The following is a 22,241-nucleotide window of genomic DNA, read 5'->3' on the forward strand; positions in this document are numbered from 1 at the left end:
CAGCCTAGGGCCAGGCTGTGGAGCGGAGCTGCCAACAGCTCCATCAGAAAGCCCTCATTTTGGGGGATGAAAATGTAGCTTTCAGTTTATCCTGGGTTGAGATTTTTCAATGTCCTCTTGGGAGCCTGTTTTAAATTTTCATTGATTTAGATTTTGCAGGAATGAAGAAGTCCCCCCTCCACACCTTCCCCCCAACATAAACCCTTCCAAAAATAACCAAAACAAAACCACCAGTTGTTTAAAATGGTTTTACTTTTTGTTTTGGACTTTTTTTCCTTCTGTGCTATGGAATCAGAATAAAGCTCAAGAGAACAAATAGTTTCTTTAGGTTGGGCCAGAGCCTGGGGTGCTCCAGGATTTAGAAGTGTGTGTAGGGGCAGGGATGGAGGGCAGGGATGACCTCAGAGTGGTCCTCCTGCAGGGCAGGAAAACAGGGCCCAAACCTTGCCTGAGCCCAGAAGCAGGCTGAACATCCCCCAGAGGGCTAAAAGGACTTCCGGGGGTCATCCTGTAATTCGGGTCTCCAGTCCATGCCTAGCAACCACCTCCCCAGCATGAGGAAGAAGAGATTTCTCTGCTGAAGACCTCAGTCCTGAGGTCTGGGCTTTCCCCTCTGGCCCTGCATCGTCCCTGTCACTTCATCACCTACCCTCCCACGCCTGTCCTCACACAGCTGGCTCCAGTACAGCGCGAAGCTGGAGCACAGATGAAGGAAACAGAGGTGTTCGAAGGTCTGAGAGATTCTATGCAGTCTCCTGGGTCTCCCACCTAGGGACAGGAAAGGCTGCCCTCCTGGGTGGTCTCTGCTTCCTCTACCCCAAACCCTCATCCTCAGAGCAAAGCTTCCTTGCTTCCTGCTTCTCACTCTGGCCCAAGGCTAAGAAGCATCCCCCCCACATTCCGCCTAATTGCTAAAGGAGGAAGTGTTTTCCCTGCTTGGCTCCCAGGCCCAGCTACTTGGGACTCCAGGGTGAAATTATCTAGACGCTCACCTACCACAACCTAATTAGCTCCTGCCCCTTCTATGTCCTGCCTCCTTTTCTCTTAGTCTCATATTTTGAGCAATTCATCTAAAATTGTCTTAGTTCTCTCACGGGCCTCCTTACTCACCACAGCCCAGCCTAGAAGGAAGGACACAGAACCCACTACCATCACCAAATAGAGCTCACCTCTTTCTCCAACTGGTATCCTTGTAATAAGTTTCTGTGCAACATTTCACGGGAACAATCTTCCCCATGTTGTCATAAGTTCCTTCCAATTCTGTTGGGCTCTTTGTCCTAAGGTAAATCCTGCCGTCTCCCCGAGCCTCAGGGACTTCATCCGTGTGGCCGTCCAACATGCATCCATTAACAGACACCATCCAGTGTTGGAAGACACTCACCCGCCTGTGTGTCCCTCTGCCACCCACACTCACAAGGGGTGACTCGTGTGACTCATCCACAGAGGAACACACCGCTGTGTAGAGAAGAGGGATTTACAGACATGTAAGCCCTGGAATGGGAACCAAGAGGAGGAATGAGGGCAGGCCCCTGGCCCAGGAAAAGAGGAGTAAAATCTCCCAAACCTCTCTGAGGTACATGGAAAGTCACGTGGCTCCCAGGAAATCCCAGAATCCCATCCCTGGATTCTCTGAGGGACTAGCCAGTCTCATGTGGCTCCCAGCAGCCCCAGGTGAAAGGCCCCACACCTCTGCCCCCTGAAGGAGCCCTCTTTGTATGTCAGGAGTAGCTGCGGGCCCTGCTCTTCCCAGCCTCACGTGCCCACATCAGCAATCACTGTCTGGATTATCTGCAGGCAAGAGACACACCCTAGAATACAGAAGAAAAATACCAAAACCTTGAGAGAATAATAATAACAACAACAACAACAAGGCTTACTGCCTTGAGAGCTTAAAGCAATGTGGGTTATAGGTCACATTCAAGCTGTGACCAAATTTCTATAGTGTAAAGACTGTCAAACTGTGAAGACAGACAAGATAAGGAGTTGTTGGCACTTGATCTTCGTATTAAGTTTTTTTGTTCCTGCCCTTCCCACTTTCTTTTTAATGAGGATGACTGGGGAGTGAACTGCCATTCTGTGGGCATCTGCTGGCTTTGCCTGCCCAGCATCCATCCCCCTTTCTCTGGTACTGGTACCACTATTTTCATCTGGGAAAAAAACTCATCCTTTCTCTATGGTCAGTCCTCGGAGCTTGGGTGGGACTGATCCCATTCCGGGCTCTAGGGCTGGGCAGTAACCCACTGCTTGGCAAGTGGCTCAAGTGTACATAATGACCAATGAACCGAAAGAGGCAATCGCAGGACTTTTTTTTTTTTTTTTTTTGAGGCAGAGAAGGGGAGAACTAGAAGGGGAGAAATACCTTTTTCTTCATTAAAGTTGCTAAAAGGGTAATATTTGTGGGTCTAGAGCATCAAATAGCCAGCTTGCCACTAGGAGGGGAAAAACCTGCCTGAGAATGAGGTTAATACAGAAGAAAGAAAAGTTGAAAGCTGAAAAAAGAGATCGTTTGAGTCCCTGGATCAAGCTCTATCTGAAGCCCAGATTGCCTGCGGACTTTTCAGTTGTACATACTAAAATAATTTAATTCTTTTCAGTCTTGTGTTTTGACTTCCATCTAACTCAGAACTTTTGTCTCTATTTTACAGATTAATAAACAAGAACAAATGGAGCTTAGAGAAGCTAAGTACCTACCAAAGTGGCACATACTAATTAGTAACTATCAGAGTTTGGATATGAACCCGGACATGCCTGATTCCAAGTCTTAACTACTGTACTCTACAACCTCCCATTACACATCTTTCCCACAACTCTATAGGCCTCCAACCTTACTTTGGTAAACATTTAGCGATTAACCATTCTGGAACATATGATGTCATCGCCAAGTACCCAAAGCCAGTGACTCTAGTCAGCCTTGCTTAGACCTCAGCGCATACCTACTGCTCTTTCTTGGGTCTGCTGAAGTTCCAGTTTTGGTTTCGAAGACCTTCCACTGTAGCCCGGAAGGCAGCCATAAGATAAGCACGTTCTGCAATCTGAGTCTTACCCTTTTTCTTTAGCCAAGAAAGCTACAACACTTTCCCCAATTGCTCACTGGCCCAGAAGCTACTGGAGTACTCAGACAACAACGCATAGATGAGACTGTTTGGCACTCTTTAGACTGGCGTGGATCACTATGGCTTTAGCTCAACTAGGGCAGAGGAGCATTTAAGATCTGCAACAGGGTGGAGTGAGGTAGCAAAGCGCGTAGAGCCCATTCTTACTAGAACAGTCCCTGAAAAGGGAGCCTGCAAAATGACTACTGGGCGTGATTCCAGTCCCCAATAGAGAAGAGGCTGGAAAAATTAAGGTACGCTTCTCTGAGAAGATCATATAACAAAAGCCCAAAAATAAAAAGGGTGGGAGGCTGGGGGGCGGTTCCCAAATGGTGATCTTAGCAAAGTGCCTGTGGGGAAAGTCACTCAGCTGGAACTCTAGAGGAATGAGGGTCCACATTCTGAGTCACCATTTGGAGTTAGGAGTTTGGAGTTTCAACTGGTAACTACTCCCAACCAATTTATTATAGAATCAGCACACAATTATCAGCAAAGTATGTGTTAGTGTCTAATCTGTTCAAAGGATTACTCTAGGAACTGAGGCCAGATTGAGAAGATTGCCTTTAATCAGAGACCAGATTAAAGTTTTGGCTGTTGTGGCATTTTGTTAAGCATTATTCAAATGCCTCTAATGTAACAGTTGAAATGAATGTTCATGCTTAATTTGAATACTGCTTAGTTCCACGGGGAACCCTCCACAAAAGGAAAAAAAAAATCATAAAATGTCAACCTTACACAGTGAAGCTACCAGAATTCATACATAAGTTTATGACTGGTACACATCTCTTGCTGAAGCACCAAATATTTTTTCTGGGTGGCCAGCAATATCGTATTCAACACCTAAAAATAATTTCCTTGGCCCAGAATATCCTCAAATCATTGAAAAATTTAGGCATTTTCTTTGGAAGGAAACAACAGAAACCAGCAGAGGATACACTAATAAATCCCACTGGCTGAAAAGTGTTTACAATGCTTCCATCCAGTTATGAGTATAACAAAGAAACTCACAAAACACTTTTGAGAAGAATCTGCTGAATTGCCCTCTGACCCAGAGACCATTTGATCCTATGCTGGCTTTTGTGAAGCTTTCGGTTCATGCTTTTATTTAATTGTTCGTTGTTATTTCACTTCTCCCCCAGTTAGATTATAAAGTACGTGCAAGCCTATATCCTATCATTCTTTCAACCCACCACGGTGTCTAACTAACACCTGAGATCAGAAAGGGAACAAAACAGGCCTGCTGTTCTAAACCTGCGAATACTCAGTAAATGTCTTCAGTTCTCCCAGCTGTTTTGTCCTGGCTATGGCCGTCATGGAGCCTGAGGAGCCCTTGGCCTTACTACCATGGGGCAAGTGCCGACCCCACAGCCAAGTTCCCTTCCTCCTTGCAGGCAAAGTGGAGGAACTAGTCCTGGTTATGGTTAATCTGAGTGAGTCATGGCAGTAATGTCCCCCTTTGCCAGGAACTGGTCTAAGTGGGAATACACACACACACACACACACACACACACACACACACACACACACACGACTCATGTCTGGCCAATGAGATGTAAGGGAAAGTGCACTAGAGACTTCAGGAAATATTTTCTTCCCTGGTCAAAAGAGAGTGTTGTACTGGAGAAGCTCCTCTTTACCGGTTTTGCTACTTCCCTATTTTGGACACTGTCTCTGAGAATATGATGTCTGGAACTGAAGCAGCTGGAACTGAGACCATGAGACAAGTTTGAGGACAAAAAGTCCTTGCCGAGTGTATGCCAAGATGTTAGAAGAGAAGGACTGGGAAAACAGAAAGAGTCTGGGGACTTGATAAAATAACTGAACAGCTAAACTAACCATGGGACCCCCTGCTTCCAAATTCTTTATTATGGCAACAGTAACTGCCCCTACACTCTAGGTCCCCATTAGGTTTTTGTTACTTGCAGCTCAAAGCAACCATGTCTGCCGCCTTCTTCTGGGAGGGAGAACTATGACCAAATGGAAAGGACAGAAGTTCTGGAGCCAAAGAATTCTGGCTGAGAAAACCTGAGCAAGTTTCTTAACTTTCAGAGGGTCAATATTATTAACGGTAAAATGTAGATAAAAATGGACACTTCATAAGCTCATTACTGTAAAAAGAAAAAAAAAACAAAAGATGGTGAAAATGTTCCATGTGTCACAGTTGAGCATGTAGGAGGTGCTCAGTAAGTGTTAGCTGCCTTGCTTTCTTTCCCTCCCCACGGTCCCTACGTGGAGCAGAAGGGTCAGTGAGCTTTTCGGGAATAGGGAAACACCCCTGTGGAATGTCAAGAAAGAATGACTTGTCACCATCTTTCCTAGCTGGAGACAAGAGCAGAGATAGAGACAGCTGTCTGTGTGGGAGGCTGAAGCTCAAAGAACAGCTTATGACCTGCAGGCCTGTGTTGCCTCTACACAAACAAATCCCCTCCGTTAGTAGTTGCGATGGCCTTTTGTTGCGCCTGCTGCCTCCTGTGACTCAGCCTCCCCGCCTCACCATCTGCTCAGGGCCTTAATAGAGGCCTACTCCTTCTGAGCTGCTTCAAGCCGAGAGAGTCTGTTTCCCACAAGCTACCCACAGCTAGGAGTCTTTAAAATGCTGACTCCTCTGCTGAGTGGGCAGTGATCCAAGCAAGCACACGAGCCCTGGCAGCCTCTGGGCACTGTGGGCCCGTGGACAAGCAGCATGCAGACTACCGCTCTGTGGGCTTATTCCAAAGCTGCCTTGTTGGCCACTCTTACACCCTCCCTGGGCACACACGCAGATGTGCCCCCCACACACACACACATTTCCACTCCCTGGACAGTGATAACTACTCCCTGAAGAGCTTGAAGTCTATCTTGAGTCACGCACCCTCCTCCCTCTCTTCTGAAGACAGGAGACCATGTTTGTCCAACTCGCCAAATCACACTGCAAGTCCCAGCCTGAGAGGTAGGACAGAACAGTGGCCAAGGCACTCCCCTCCCAGCCCCAAGAATTACAACTGACATAACATTAAACAAGTTATCTAAAGTCTCTTGGGCTCTTTCATCTCATCTGGAAAATGAGGATAATAAAAGAACTGTTGTGGTGATGTGTTTAAATGTGCCTACCACTGTGCCCAGCATGTGGTATGTGCTCTACAAAATGGATTCTCCAAGTCTCAATGCACAGTTAGGTAGAGACAGCTTCTGCCATGGGACAACTCCAAGATATGGTCCATCCAATCTGCCATCTTAATGGGCCATGGCTCATAAGACCAATACTTCCACCAGATCAAAGTCTTTGTCCATGTGTACGTACCTGGGATTCAAGAATGAACAAAGATCTTTAAGGGTTTATAGTAGAGAGGAAGAAACAATCTCAAAGACACAACCATAGTCACCAATTGTGACAAATCCCATGAAGGACAAGGGAACTGTGAGGATGAATAGAGTTAACAGTAGGGGTGGGAATTTTATCAAGGAGTCAGAGAAGACCTCTTGCTGAGAATGACGGGGAAAATGTGTAGGAGCACAGTCTTCTTCACATCAATGCTAGCTGCATGAATAAATGCTCCATAAGCCAACGGTGGCACTGATGGAAAGACGGGTCCTCGGGACAGAACTGAAGAGCTCTCTCCATGACACAGCAAGGCCCTACAACCTCACTTCCTGAGAAAGGGTCTGCTCTGTGATCACGATCTCTAGAATGTTATGAGGTTTCAAAGGCCTTGTCTTGTACCTTTCTCCCCCTAAGTGTTCTGGATTTTCTCATGAAGTGTCTGGTGCTACTCCACCAGGCAAAGCAGCAGTGGGCTTTGATGACCACATTTTCCCAACAGTCCGGGACTTGAGGCTATCTCCTACTGAAGCTCAAGCTAACGTTCTGCTAGATCCTCTACTGGGTTCCATTTTGCCAGTTTAACTTGTCCAGCTTGCTTTTCAGTGTTATCACTCTTTTAGTGATTGCCTTTGTTCTAACCTAATCTTTTGAAGTCCTTTAAATTCATGGGACCTCTTAGGAGAGCCCACACTATGTGTATATATCCATATATAAAGAGTAAGAAAGGGAGCCAAAGAATTCTGGCTGAGAAAACCTGAGCAAGTTTCTTAACTGAGCCTGGGTGGCTCAATGGGTTAGGCCTCTGTCTTCAACTCATGTCATGATCTCAGAGTCCAGGGATCGAGCCCCTCATTGGGCTTCCTGCTCAGCGGGGAACCTGCTTTATCCTGCTCCTACTGTCTGTGCACTCTCGCTCTCTGTCAAAAAAATTTTTGTGAGAAAAAGTCACTGGCAGAATCAAATCAGCTTCGCCTTTTCTTGCTTCTGATGAGCATCATGTGTGGGACATCACTAAAGCCCACCACATGTGGTACATTTCCAACATAATTCTTTTGCTTCCCTGCTCACTTCCATTTTCCTGCTTGCTTTCCAATATGCTGCCAGAGTAATTCGGTACCACTAAGATTCTTGCCTGAGGCTTTGTACCGGTGATAGTCCGCCCCCACCACCACCCTTTAACCCATTTGTATTCGGTTCATGCTTCCCTTCACCTGAAATTATTCCCAACCTCTGCTTCTGGGCACTTCCAGCCTCTCTGTAGTTTGCCACTGATGCCTTAAGGAATCTTTAAGGACCATTCATTTGCTCACTCATTCAACTGGTTAATGAGCACCTACTATGTATAAGTCCCTGAACTGTAAGAATACAAAAATGACTAAGACATACTACTTGTCTTTATTACTCTGTGGCCTCAAGGATCTCACAGTCTCTGATAAACAGACAATAGCAAGTCACTGCATTAGAGATCGTAAATTGAAGTGTGGACAGAATATTGTGTGGACATTAAGAAAAAAGAAGGAATAACTCAGATTAAAAGCTACAACCCAGTACAAGAATATCTGAGCCATATTTGAGAAGGGCTGCAAGGTCTTTCTTCCTACACTAACAACTTGTGCAAACAATTCAGTGTGTCAAAGAGCACAGTGGGCATCCAGAAACCCGGAAATGATTCACACTGATTCACACTGGCTGCCTCACAGCACAGGGGTGCAAAGGGAGAAAATCAGGGACAAGGACAAAGGAGTCTGGTAAAAAAGTTAGTGGCAAAATGCAGGTCAGTTGAGTATCCAAAAGAAAAAATGGCTGTCATTGATCATAAGACATTAAATAAATAAAACCCCAGAAGTCCACAGTGAAAGTAAAGAGAAAAGAAAAACATGCCCTTATTTGAAACCATTAGAGACAATTTTACACCAACTTCTGCTTCTGAAAATAGATAATAAAAGGAATAAACGAAGCATTTACACTGCCTTTCAGAAGGAAGTAGAGTTCATTGCTAGATGATGAGAATAAAGTCTTCCTTACAGAAAAATACAAGATAACACATGTAAAGGAAATGCCAAGATTAGAAAGTCACTACTTCACAACCCATAGTGAAATAATGGGTTTGGGCAAATGTCATCAATGGCTGTTAAAACCTTGGGATGAAAGTTTAAGGCAACAGTATCCTTACAGTAATTTCAGAGATTTCCTGCTAAACTGGGAGAGAGAAATATGGTGATCACCATCTTAACCAAGAGAGCAAACAAACAGCATGACAGTGGGACCAGCTGTCACTTCGCCTTCCAGAGTGATGCACTGTTAAGTACCTGCGTCATCTGTGTACTCTCGCCAAAGGCATTCCATCTGCATCCTTGGCTTACAAGAAATACGGGAGACAGAGGAAAAAGTTAACTGACACCAGGAAGATAAAGTCAGAAAAATCTGGAATTGGGGATATCCTGTAAGACAACTGACCCAACTTCTTCGGAAAGTCGATGTTATGAGGGGGACAAAAGTGAGGGGATTTTGTTCAAAAAAGATTGAAGAGATCACTAGAAAAATGCCTGAACATTACTGTAAGATAATCTTGGGAACAGTGGAGAAATCTAAATATGGACTGGATACTAGGTGGCATTTAGGAACTGTGTTCTGCAGTGTGATAATAGTCTTAGGTTTACACAGGAGAAAATCCTTTTTTATGAGATGGATGCTGAGTATTTAGGGGTGAAGGGTCAAGCAAGATATTTTCAAATTGTTCACCAAAACATAGATATATATATATATAGAGAGAGAGAGAGACAAAAAATATGGCACAAGGTTAAAAATCATTGAACTTAAAAAGTATACTTAAAAAGTAATCATTGTGGTTTGTCAATTTTTATGTATACTGAAATTCTTCATAATAAAAAAGTTTAAAGTAGAAAATATTCTTCTTAGGATTTTGAACCTTACTCCTGAAGGTTTTGAACAGGTGACTGACATAATCAAATTTACATTTTAGAAAGATTACTGACTTACTGCATTTGCAGTAAGCATTTATCGACCACAGGCATCAGATGTTGAGTGAACTCTGAGTGAGATGCTATGGGAGACAGGAAAACCAGAAAGGCATTGCGTGGCAGGAGGAGCACTTACCGTGTAATGGAGGAGATGAGACATGGAACACCAAGCACTGGTAGAGCCTTCTTGTCAGAAGAGGTGCCCGGGGAGCTGAGGCAGGGACAGCGTGCGTACACGGTGCTTCCAACTATTAGGTGATATGCGTGTCAGCGGCATAGCCACACAGCTCCAGAAAGGATGAACCTACAGGTGACTAACATCTCCCATCCGTTCCAACCACTTGAGCTCTCCTTATTCTCTGATGGCAGCACTATGCTTCCCTGAAATAGAGTGTGAGAGTGTGACCCATTCCTGGCCCAAGGAACCTAACTCATGTCTCCTGAGATCCAGCAGGGACTACTGGCAAAGATTTTCATCCCTGAAAAGGACAGAGACATGTGAGAAGATCTCCCTCTCCTCCTCCCTGCCCACCTTTAAGTGAGGCTGGGGAATCATAAGACAGCCAAGAGAAGAGGAAGAGCCGGAATGGACCAGAGCCCTCATATCACAGAGCCACTGAAGCAAGCCTGTAACTTCTTGTTACACCAGACTTCTTGTTACGGGAGAAAAATTATCTCCTTTTTTCCAAATCATTCATCTTCAGGTATTGAAACTTTAAGCCGAGCCTAACCGTAGAACAAAGCAGTTAAAGGAAGCCTCAGCCGCTGTTCTGGGTCACCCAACCTCAGCCAGCCCTGCTGCTAACTGAGCTCTGCGGGCGGGCTCTCGTTTGGATGGTCAAGAAGGTTCACACCTACGTGCCAACTGCAACTGGCTGGGACTGACCAGAGTGCTGCGCTGAGGGTTCTGATGCACTATGCGAAGGCTTAATAACAGGTTCTGTGGTAAGAAGTGCCTAGATTCGTAGTACCAGGTATCTATCTGCTTGGGCCACCTGTTTACCATTCCAGGTATGGATGAAGTCTGGATTTGGCAGACCTGAGTTTGGGTTCTGGCTCTACTGCTTACTACTACTTCAGTGGTTTTGGTCAAGTCATTTAAGCTCTTCGAGCCATCTTACCAGATAGTTGTTACAATTGAGATAATGTAAGAGACTACGTCAAGTGTCACACCGATGGGGGCTATTTTGTCATATTTCTCAAGGCTCAGCTGAGAACCAGGTTGACAGGAGGCAGGGAGAGAAGGAATTCAAGGTTGGAGCCTTGTAGAGTATGTAACCGAACACCCGACCAGAGAATGTGGATCTGGGGTCCACAAGCACAAAGTCAGAGTTTCGGGTGAAAATGAATCAGCAGAAGTGAGTTGGGACCCCGAATGGTGAAATATGGCTGCAGAAGATTCCAAAAGCAGAAATGAAGATGCTAAGGACAAAGAGAGATAAAAGCCATAGACTTAATAGCCTGGATTTTCTCTCTCTCTCTCTCTCTTTTTTTTCATTTGTTTATTTTTATTTTTGGTTTTTTTGCTGCCCCAACCCCTGAGGGGTATGAGCCACCCATCAGTAACAGTGGTTCACAAAGGCCCAGATCTCAAGGGGTGAGAGGGCAGGAGGAGTTTCCACAACTTTCAAAGGGACAAATGAGGGCAAAGTTTCCTCCCTAGGTGAGGCCACCCCTTATCAGTGTGCCTCCCTGCCTGGTTGCAAACTGGTGTAGACCAGAGGCAGGAAGCCCAAAGTGTAAGGAGAGACAGTCCGAAGCTGATAAAAACTTGCCATAAGCTACGAGTAAGACTAGTTTTGTCTCCTCCCTCACCCATGGCATAATCAAACTCCTCATAACTCCCAAAAAAGCCCACCCAGTAACAAGTTTAGAAACCAGAAAGCGGCCTTTTGTAATAAAACTCAAAGTTGAGGAAAAGGTGAGGGATTCAGTCTAACAAGAATTACTGCAAAATGCCCTCACTTTCCGGGTTATTAAAAACCTAACTGCCCTGTGAATTCTTAGAAGTCAGATAGCAAGAGGCTTCCTTTAGTTCCCATATGGACCTAAAACACTCAGCAGCCCTATGCAGGAAAAGGGAAAAAAAGAGATTGACTGACAATTCCAGGCAAAATCTGAGAGACTGAAACCTAGAAGGGGGGCAGAATTCAAAGTGCTATTTGTTCACAGCTATGAACATAGTTCATGTCTACAACTGAGAATGGCACATACAGGAGGCAATGAATGAATGAGCCCATGGGGAGGTAGTGAACCCCAGATCAGAGAAGATCTCCAAAGAACCAAAGAGAGGGGCATGAAAGGGGGGCCAGGGAGTGAAGGCTTTGCACCTCTGAAGACGCGAGTGTGTGAGCTGAATTGGGCAGAGAGTCCCTTCTAACGTATAACCCCAGAGGCCTCTGCATGAATCCCAAGATGCTTGAGCATCAGATAGAGGCGGCTCTCCAGACCCTTTCACATTCCACATATCACTAATGGGTATTTAAAAAAAATTGTTTTTTAGTTGAAAGCATTCAAAATTGGGAGATTCTGCATAAAAATCCTGATTCCTCCCACTGCCCTTCAAAGATGCAGCTGCACTAGGCCTGCGCTCCCAAGTAAACAATCTAGCTCTGCAGACCAGTCACACACCATCTCCACCTCGGCCCACCGCTCCCAGGCTCACACAGAGGGAAGGCCGCGTGTAGACAGAGAGAAGAGGACCACCTACAAGCCGGGAGAGAGGCCTTTAGAGGAAACTAACCCTGCTCACAATTTGATCCGACACTTCTAGACTCCAAAACGGGGCAAGTCAATTTCTGTTATTTAAGCCACCCCATCGGGGTTCCTTCAGTACGGCAGCCCCAACAAACGAATACATACATATACCCTCATGAAACAAATCTGGCCTGCTTTTTTGCAAATTTAATACCAGACTAGCCCTGAGGCATTTGACCCACTAAAACCCTTTAAAACTGTGTTTTAAACTCATACATTCGTTTAATATTTGAACACCTACTATGCTCTGAACACTGCGTATTTATTGAATCATGCCCTTTATCACATAAACCAATTTGGGGGGGGCATTTAACAACCCACTTCTAATTTTTTCCAACTGTTTTCTGCTGGGCAGCTTTTCGTGGCCTTTTGTTGCTGTGGCTGCTTCCCCTGATGAATAGAATTAGCCTTCTTATAGATGCATTATGAACAGCATCAGAGACCCTAGTTCTCAACCCTGGCTAGACAATAGAATCATGTGGGATGTTTCTAAAACACCTAGACCTGGACCAACCCCTTCCCACATTCCGATTTAGTTGGCATTTATGCAGAGCTCCGGCTATATATTTAAGCTTCTCGGATCATTCCAATAGTGCAACCAGAGCACTATTACTCTAGTCTGAATGGGACTTGAATGTCACTTGCTCTGCTACTCGAAGTACAGTTCACAAACCACCAGCACTGGCATCACCTGAAATTTTGTTAGAAATATAGAATCTCAGGTTCCACCCTGGACTACTGAATCGGAATTCATAGTTTCACAGGATTCCTCACACAATTCAAAATTCAAAATTTGAGAAACACTGGATTTCCACTAAAATCATCTGGAAAACTCGTTAAAAACAAGAATGACCTGTCTTCCTCCCAGAACGAACCACAGAGTCTCAATTTCTGCTAAGGGCATGAGAATCATTGTTCTGTAGCTAGTCACACCAGGGCCTTAGACCTACGAATCACTCTTTGAGGCCAACGTATACATCCCCTCAACTATGCAGCCTCAGCTCCACCTTCCAACTCTTTTTTTAAAATAAAAAATATAACAGAGATACAGGCTTTTATTTTTCCATAATGCATGCAAGCTTACAACTATTTATACTGTTTGGGAACAAAGGAATAATTGCATTATTACCAGGGTGTCAAATTACCAAGACAACCAGTAACTGATTGCTTTTGGGAGGTTATTTTCACAGAACACAGAAACAATTTCCAAATTATACTTCTAAGACCAGTTATATTATGAAACCAGGACAAGCTGATGATATTTCTAACAGTCACACAAGCCTCCATCTTTCTCAGGCAAAAAAGACTGATATTCTGGTGAAGGGTCTCAGGTAAGCACCTTATTCTATCAGTCTTTGAAAGATTTACAACAGAACAATCTCTCTCTCTCTCTCCTTTCGTGGATACAGGGGAATGGGAGCATCTTTTCATCTCTTTTTGAGATTCCCTATTTATCCTGAAGACTTTCACTTCTAAGGCCCATTTCTGGAACTTCATTAGTTAACATTCAGAGCAAAAAGCAAAAAGCAGACCTGATGTGATCATGATAGTGCGGCCCACCACTATCACCACCAAAAGAGAGTCCTGATCTCCCAAAGTAGTCAAGGTTGAATTGGCACAGTGTCGGATTTTCCATCAACAATACAGGTGAAGAGAGGAAGATACCAGGCTGATCATAATTGATGTAGCTAGGTGACGGGTACACAGGGTCCAGGTACCATCCTCTCCATTTCTGTGCTTGTCTGAAAATGTCCATAATAAAGAGCAAAAAGTAAAAAAAAAAGAAAAAAAAAGAAAAGAAAAGAAAAGAAAGAAAGAAAGAAAAAAAAAAAGCAGACCTATACAGCTATATTGTCCCATTAGGCAAAAATGGGGGAAGTGGTAAGATTTTACTTATGGCAAAATAAGCAGCATATAGCATCAATCTTCCACATACGCAAGGCCACACCTAGAACAAAAGAGAAAGCATCCAAAGTAACATTATTCTGCTTTGGATTTGTTTATGTGATTTATAAAATCCACTAATGATGAACTAATGATTGGACAAAACCGTGGGCAACCCTCACCCAGGCACTGTATTGACCCATGACCCCTTAATTCTCCCCTCCTTACTCTGGGGAATGCCCCTTCCTGTCCTTGCCCTCACTGAGAGAGAGGTATACTTTCCCTGAGGCTTCCCAAGCCATTTCTACCAGCATCTCCAGGCCCTTCCACACCAGGCTCATTCCTGCCCTATGTTTTTGCTCCAAGTCCCCCACCTGGCAATCTCTCTCTACAAATTTTGAGTCAAGGCCTCCCCAGCCCTTGCAGAGCTCAGAACGAGGTCTCCCATAAGGAAAAGGAGATTGGGGGAAGGAATGTGTAGTTACAGTCCTACCCCTCCACCCTTAGGCATGCAAAGGAGAAAGAGGGCCCAGCTCAGCTTTTATACTCACTGGAAATGAGCCCTGGAGATCCAGAATGGATTCTGCCCACCCTGTCCCCATGCCCCAAGATGGAAGCCTATCCTAAGGGTATTTAAAGGTAGAAATAAAGAGAGCAAAGGACTGCTGAGAGTAGAAAGCTGGGGAATGAGGGCCAGACGGCCAGAGGCTACCACAGAGGAGGAAACTGTATGGGCTAACTGGGTCTTAAGGGGCACCAAAAAAAAAAAAAAAGTTGGAACAGGAGTAAACACTAGTCCACAACACTGCTGCCTTAGGGCTTATAATTCTAACCCATGTGTAGCCATGAGAAGAATTTTAAACATGAGAATTATACAGTGAACCCAGGAGTCAGAGCCAAGGTCTGACCACAGACCAACTTGGCCTTCTGGCTTCCTCTACCCTCTGTTTCCCCAGTGCGTGAGTGTGCACAGCAAGTCCCACCTGTCTCTCTAGCTGTATGCAGAAAACCCTGGTTTCTCAGTTGTTTTCTCTTTCTGAGCTGTGGTAATATTGCGACAAAAAAGGGAGGGAGAAGTGGAGGAAAAAAGGACAGGAGAGGAAGGGGGGAAAGAAGGAAGAGAGGGAATGAAGGAAGGGCAAGTAAGGTATAGAGGTGTACGATGAAGCAGACGCAGGCCCACAGATAAGAAATACCACTTCCCCAGCAACCCCACTATAGCACTCTGGTCCTGTGCTAGGAAGGGATAAGTGGAGTTGACAAGGGTACCTAGGTTACATGTGGGTCCATTCCCCACCCTCACCTGGAGCCACGGAACGATGACAGTGAGCACACGTCCACACACCCGCCCATCGGTCTGGTAGGCAGCAGGGTTCCTGGAAGGTGTGTGTCTCATGCACTGGCAGGGGGCCTGGGTCCACAGGCAGTTCTTGAGGTCTTCGCTGACCCGGAGGTCAACTGGGGCCAATAGCAACGCAGACAAGTCTCAGTGGCCTGACAGTGACGGGGCACGGTATAGACCTTGATGAATGTTCAACAGGAGAAGGGCCCAGAAGCAGGAAGAGACACACGATGGTATAGAACACGTGGCATAGTGCTTCTCACCCTTAACCTCATCCATGCCTAGCAGTCAAGTGCTATTCTGCATATCCAGCAGGGCAGCAGAGGTGCCTGGCCAAAGTCAGAGATCCAGCAGGTGATGGCAACTAGGCTGGTGACCCCAGAGCTTTGGAACAATTAGTTTTGGCTGATGGCCAATACCATGTGCGCTAGCTTCATTATGCAGTGGCAACAGAAAAAACTGGCCCTAGATGGCACGCAGGGCCAGCATGAACACAAAGCTCAGCAAGTCACTGGCCTTGAAGCAGCAGAGCTTGAGGATGCACTGGTCCTCTTTGAGGATGACTCACGAGTGTCCATATTAAAGACAGCTAGGAAGGGCCAGAGCCAAGATCATGGTCCAGGCAATGTAGACAAAGGCAGCACACACTTGAAGCATGTGCGCTGAACATATAAACAGTAGGATTGAGATCATTTAACATGTAACACTAATGTGAAAAAGCAAGAAGGCCACAAGGAGGCTAAAGAACATGATCATAGATACCATATTCTTATAACTGAAGTCCAAAGGGAATACAGTGCAGAGGCCAATATGAAGAGAAGGCAGACAGCCAAACACGAGTGGTTAGCTAGGCACAGGTCCAATGGGAGGTAGTAGGGAGGCCAGTGCGGGATCAGTTGGACTTGTTTGCCCCAGGCTCTGGGGTCTCCACTGGCTGCCTTGCTGGACCCTGCCTGCCTTCCTTTCCTTTCTCCGCACGGGCCCCTTCACTCATAAGGTAGTACTGCAGGGGATTGGGCCACAGTTCTTCGTTGATTATCTCCACAATCTTGTCAGACTCAATGGAGCTGTGGTTTGAAAACCACCCAAAGAAGCTACGGCTGTTGTCGGGGTTCCCCTGGCTTAAGGACTGGAGATCATGCCCTGGGAGCCACTGGATTGGAGTAGAACGAGACACCACCTGACCCGAAGGCCCACACCCATATTCCTTGATGAGCACCTTATTTTGGAAATAGGGGTTGCGCCCAAAGTAGAACTTGATTTTGTAGCCCAGTCTGGCAAGGCCAAGCTCTTCCACTTCCAAGCTGTTCAGGTAGCTGAGAACCTCTTTGTCTTGGTTGTTCAGAAAGGATGATAGCTGGGGGTGGTTCTGAAAAGCTTGTCCCCAGAAGCCCGGGATATTCTGGATGAGGAGGTTCCTGCGCTCTAAGTGATGCAGTCGCAACTGCCCAAACTTCCGCGAGAGCCGAAGGTAGGCCCTGTCTGCCTGGGCGTTCATGGTCTCCAGCTTCAGCTGGACGGTCTCCAGCGTATCCATGCTGCCATCTGTCGCCAGGGGCCCTGACCCTGCATCCTTCTCCACCTTCTTTTCCTCTACCACGGGGACGGAGACATTCTCGCCTGTGGCCCCCTTCTTCAGCTTCCCACCGGCTATGGCCTGCGGCCCCCTCCCCGCCGTGCTACAGGTTTCTGGGGCCTTCTTCCCGGCAGGGCCACGCCGATTTCCAACGCGGGGGCCATTTTTAGGCCTTCCCACGCTTCCCACGGTTCCCACGAAGACAGTGTCTGTTGCTAGGCGCTCCGAGAGGGATGTGGCCTTCCCTGGGCCGGACCTAGTCGCGGCCTGCCCGCGATCCCCCGCAGCTCGGGCCCGGAGCGCGAGGCCACAGTCCAGGGGGAGCCGGCAGGCAGCGTCCTCCCCGGGCCGACGGGACGGCGCGGGCGCAGCGGTTTCCAGGCCACCCCAACCCGCGCCAGCCTGCACCTGTGCCGCCTGGGTTTCCTCCCCGAGCCTCTGGCACTGTGGCGGGTCCGGGTCGCGGGGGGCGTCGGCAGGAGCAGCGCGGACTCGGGCCTTGCCGCGGCCTTTGCCCCGGCTTTTGGCGCGGGAAGACTTTCTACCCCGACTTCGGCCGCTCATGGTGGTAGCGGAAGCGGCTTCAAAGCCACGCTCCGACCCCGCCGCCCCTGGCGCCAGCTCGCGGTCCCCAGCGAGCGGGCCTCTCCATGGCAACCGTCGACGTCACGGCTGTACGACTGTACCGTCGCGCGAGGACGGGCTGCGCGCGGCGATTGGCTCCGCGACCGCAGCTGCGCAGGAGCCGACCCTCTCAGACACCCCCTCCTCCATCGCACCCTGCCTCGCTGTGTCTGTTGGAGGCGGGCGTGCTTTCCTTTCGTTGCTTCCGGTGGGTCGCAGCGTGCCGGCTGCATCTCGTAGAGCACGTCTGATCACTCTCACACAAAACAATATGACGACAGCCATCACGTCCATCCCCATCCCCCTCCCCATCATCTTCTTTCTAAACTAAACATCTTCCGTTCCTTGATTACCTCTAGTGACATTTGCCTCGAGGAAACTGTTGTTGGCCCCTCTGTTTTCTCTTTGAAAGGCTTTGCGGAGGGGTTTGCCACGGTGCCTGAGCTCCAGAGAATGTAGAGGTGGGTACCGTCGGGCCAGGCCAGAAAGCGATTTGGTAGGTGGTGGGATGTTACCCATGATTATAAAAATAATAACCAGTATTTTGTGAGCGTCAGTATGAACCAGGCACCTGACTCCATGCTGTATATGCATCCTCTCGATAAATGAGGGTAGTGGGGGTGGTGTTCCTACTTTCCGGATGAGAGAACTGTGGCTCCAGGACCCCAAGGAGTATTCCTGATATTACACAGTAAGGAATAGAAGCACGGTTCAAATCCATCTAGCTATCTGGCTCTTGACCTTGCTTTATATTCACAAGTAGATAGTCCTCCCAGGCCTGCTCTGCAGAAGGCCAGCCTTGCAGGGTATTCTCTCTTCTACCCAGGAGCATAACCCACATCCTCTAAGCTGCCTCAAGCCTGGTTTACAGGGCTGGTCTTTCACTCAAGGTATATAGGACCAGGAGTGAAAGCCACAAGTCAGAACTTCTGTAATTGGAGTAAAATAGGAATGTGGTCAGAGCCTCCACAGTGGCAGCGAGGAGGCCCTAGAAACTTCTTAGATCCTGCATGGAAACAGCCAGACAACCTATCTCTTGTTCCTGGAGGGAGTTCTAGACCATGCTCTTACTAGCCAAGTGATAGGACTTTGAAATGGGGAGACCAGTGGTGAGACCCATGACCAAGAGGAAAGTGAACAAAAACCTCTTAAGGTTGTCCTTTCAGGCTCACGAAGAACAAGAAAGCCCTTGTACCCAGCTAATGGAGAGGTAAGTTCCAGAGCCCCTGGGAACTCAGCACCTCTTTACTCTGACGTGTCAGTGTGTGGCTATAGAACAGCAGCCCGGCATCACCTTGAACCTTGTTAAAAAAGGCGAATTTCAGGCCCTGCCCCAAACCTACCAAACCAGAATTTGAATTTTAGCAAGATCTCAGTTTATTTGTATCTACATTAAAGTTGAAGTATAGGACACTGGGGAAAAGAGAAATTATTTTGATACCCACAGGCCTAGCTTTAAGCCCGCCCAGTGCAAGTGACCACTGACTTTCTCAAAACTTCTACAGTCCTGCGAGGCTATGATCTAGCAAGTTTCCTCCTGCCACTTACTTCTCTGACCTCATCATCTAGTCTCTCCCCGCCTCTTCCAAATATACTGGTCTCTTAGCTATTCTTCAGACTCACTAGGTAAGCTCCTGCTTCTGGGCCTTTGCACTGGCTCTTCCTTCTGCCCTAAATACTCTAGCCCCACTTGGGGTTGGTCATCTTGGCTGGCTCCCTTCACACTTTGCTTAAGTGTAACCCCACAGTGACCATCCTATTTAAAATTGTCACCCATCCCATCTCTCTTACTCTGTGCTACTTTTTCATTATCCCTTAGCACTTACTGCCTTCCAACACACTATCCCAATTCTTAATTCTGTGTATTGTTTAACTGGATCTCCTCTCCAGAATGTCAGAGTAGGTATCTTTTGTTCATATGGGCCAACCAGTGTCTGATACTAATGAAAAGCACTCCTCGTTAATTGCTGAGTGAAAGAACCAACAAAGTAGAGTTTTAAAAAACTCTACTTTGGGTTTGTAAATTGATTGTCTGAAATTCAGAATACCTATTTTCCCCACAGAAGCAATTTAACAGGTGAAGGTTATATACTCAAATGAACATATGAAAACGTGTTAAACTCATAACTTAGACACAGAATTGTCTTTCAAAATGAGCACCAGTCAGGGACAGGATGTAGGGGAAAATCTAGAGTGATAAATTTTAAAAATTAAGTTAGGGGATGGTGTGCCTTGTTGGCTCAGTTGGTAGAGCGTATGACTTTTGATCTCAGGCCCCACATTGGGCTTGGGACCTACTTAAAATTAAAAATAATTAAATAAATAAATGCATTCCTCTTTATAAAAAATTAAATTAGGGGAATTAATATTTGATTGAAAGGGGATTAATCCAAAGATTACCTTAAATTTTTGTTGAAGGCCCTTTCATAACCACTTCTTCCCTAGGCCTTCCTTGAACGTCCCAGACCACAGAGAGCAGTCCTGTCTTTTATCTCACAGAGAAGTTGTTAACTGTAATATTTATCTGGCAGTTAGACATGCAGTTTCATGCCCATCCTGTACAGAATGACCTCTTAAACTGGATAACCACACTCTGGAATTGTCTGTAAATCTCAGAAAAAAAAAAAAAAAAAAAAAAAAACTTAAAAATCCGGGTGCCTGGGTGGCTCAGTGGGTTAAGCCGCTGCCTTCGGCTCAGGTCATGATCTCAGGGTCCTGGGATCGAGTCCCGCATCGGGCTCTCTGCTCAGCAGGGAGCCTGCTTCCTTCTCTCTCTCTCTCTGCCTGCCTCTCAGTGTACTTGTAATTTCTCTCTGTCAAATAAATAAATAAAATCTTAAAAAAAAAAAAAAAAAAACTTAAAAATCCGCTGAAGTAGTCACTGTTCCTCTGCAAACAGAAATTGGTGTGCTGGCCTGCTTCTCAGAGCACTCTCAGCTCAACCAGCCTCTGTTGTCAAGACCCTTAATCCAGCATCAGCAGCTGCGTCATGGACTGCTTGCCCGGCCCACCGTTAAACCACTGCAAGATTGACGTAAGCGGGGCCACTGCAAATGGTGCATATTATACAATGTGCCTTGAGCCTGTTTTCATCATGTCAGAGAGATAAACATCAGGTGAAGGGAAACAAATGTGAGACTAAGTCTAACATTTTCTATAAAGGTATTCCTCTGGTCCAGGTCACCAGCCCTTATGGCTTCTATATTTAAGAGGTTGGTCCATGCAGCTGAACTGAACAGTTGATTTTCTTCTCAGGTATGAATATTTAACTTTATATAAGACCATAGCTTGAGTTCCCCACTAGACAGTAAGCCATATAAGGGTAAGGACTGTCTCTTTTAACCCCCAAAGCTGCTAGCACGGGCCTTGCATATACCAGTAATATTACTGAAAGTTCACATTTATTTTGTACTTTATACAGTGCCATGTTCTAATTTACTTAATCCCCACAACCACTTCATGGGGCAGATGCAGTTATGGCTGCCGTCTTAGAGATGAGGTTATTGCTATATGAAAATCTTCAGTACCTTGCCCAAGGTCACACAACTAATTAATGATTTTAGCTGGACAATCAAAGTCCAGCACCCACACTCTTAAACACTAGTCCATGATGTAAAATTATCATTCGAGAGATTGAAATATCAAACTCTTTCTAGTGGGTAAAAATACCTTTCAATGTTGAAAAATTGTGTGTATATATAAAGTTTTAGATACACATGCATATACATACACATTCTTACAGATGTAAACATAATACATACATATGTCAGTTAGTCAAGAATCCTTTTTCAGTGGAGTGTATACTGGTGTGCTGATACTCAAAGAAAGGAGTTTCATTTCAACTGTCCATGTTGGGAATAAAACATCTCCATTTGCACTGCATTCTGTGAATATTTTGAAAGAAATACAAGTTTACTATCATGAACTGAAATCTGGGAAATCTTGGAATTTTGGCCTCTTCCCAATTAGGGACTTAAATCCATGATAATATAAGCATTGATTCTTTTGAATGTGATGATTATGTCATCAGTTGCAGTGTTTATGAAAAATTCATAAAAATGTTAAAGTAACTAGTGTTCACCTCTGTTCTCTAAAAATTATACTTTCTGCGTTCTTTTTAAGGTTTGTCTTCCTTGAATCATAGACATTAACAAGCTGGGAAAAAGACATTCCAGTGATCCAACCTATTTCCCACTAAGAGACTAACATTCCCCACAGTTTCTCTGGTAAAACTTTAAGATCCCAGACTTGACATTTTTAGCCACAGGGTTTTGTCTTGCCCCAAGGAGATAGTGCAAGGCTCTTAAATGGCAGTAAGTCTTGCTTACTGTATGGAATTTTGCCAGCTAACCCTCCCAGGTTATGGAGGATCATGAAAAAGAAGAGGGTGACATAAGGAATATTTTCAAAGCCAAGAGGGAGAGAAAAATCTGCCTCTTATGGTAAATTTTGAAAACCATTTAAAGTTAATATCTTTAGACATGTGCCTAGATTCTTTCCAATTCCTCCCCAAAGAGGAAAATTTTTTACTAGACCACCTAAGTCATTCAGTTCATATCATATAAGTAGCTGTAAAATATTTTAAAATATTGACAGATGTATTCTTACTTCTTGGCATTTCTTTTTTACCCTACAACATTTCCACCATTAAAATTAGATCTTTAGGCTAAGGCTTTTATCCTAG

General features: G+C 45.7%; 1 protein-coding gene and 1 long non-coding RNA gene across 10 annotated transcripts in view; one reads left to right on the forward strand and one right to left on the reverse strand.

Moving 5' to 3' along the window:
• Positions 1 to 225: 225 nt before the first annotated feature.
• On the reverse strand, positions 226 to 17,595 carry TSPYL5 (TSPY like 5). 4 transcript variants are annotated; one of them, XM_032316431.1, is made up of 4 exons: positions 15,319 to 17,595; positions 9,511 to 9,622; positions 1,688 to 1,808; positions 227 to 1,491 (listed from the first exon to the last, which is right to left on the reverse strand). In XM_032316431.1, the coding sequence occupies exon 1, from the start codon at positions 17,495 to 17,497 to the stop codon at positions 16,250 to 16,252; it is 1,248 nt and encodes a 415-aa protein (XP_032172322.1). In that variant the 5' UTR covers positions 17,498 to 17,595; the 3' UTR covers positions 227 to 1,491; positions 1,688 to 1,808; positions 9,511 to 9,622; positions 15,319 to 16,249. The 4 variants fall into 4 exon arrangements, with proteins under 4 accessions (XP_032172321.1, XP_032172322.1, XP_032172324.1 ...); XM_032316430.1 differs by having other exon boundaries at positions 226 to 1,808; XM_032316433.1 differs by lacking the exons at positions 227 to 1,491; positions 1,688 to 1,808; positions 9,511 to 9,622 and adding an exon at positions 9,631 to 9,755.
• A 58-nt stretch (positions 17,596 to 17,653) lies between these two features.
• The window catches only part of LOC116575181, a 35,559-nt gene continuing 30,971 nt past the window's right edge, over positions 17,654 to 22,241 (forward strand). For 4 of the 6 annotated variants that reach the window (XR_004279634.1, XR_004279633.1, XR_004279635.1 and 1 more), the window contains exon 1: positions 17,654 to 18,018. This is a non-coding gene — a long non-coding RNA (uncharacterized LOC116575181). The other 2 variants (XR_004279636.1, XR_004279637.1) reach the window with 2 other exon arrangements.

The sequence above is a fragment of the Mustela erminea genome, chromosome 16 (genome assembly GCF_009829155.1).
Source record: "Mustela erminea isolate mMusErm1 chromosome 16, mMusErm1.Pri, whole genome shotgun sequence".
Classification (NCBI taxonomy): Eukaryota; Metazoa; Chordata; class Mammalia; order Carnivora; family Mustelidae; genus Mustela; species Mustela erminea.

Bases quoted from the DNA above. Each gene is read 5' to 3' on its own strand.
- TSPYL5 (XM_032316430.1), bottom strand. From the start codon at position 17,497: ATGAGCGGCCGAAGTCGGGGTAGAAAGTCTTCCCGCGCCAAAAGCCGG.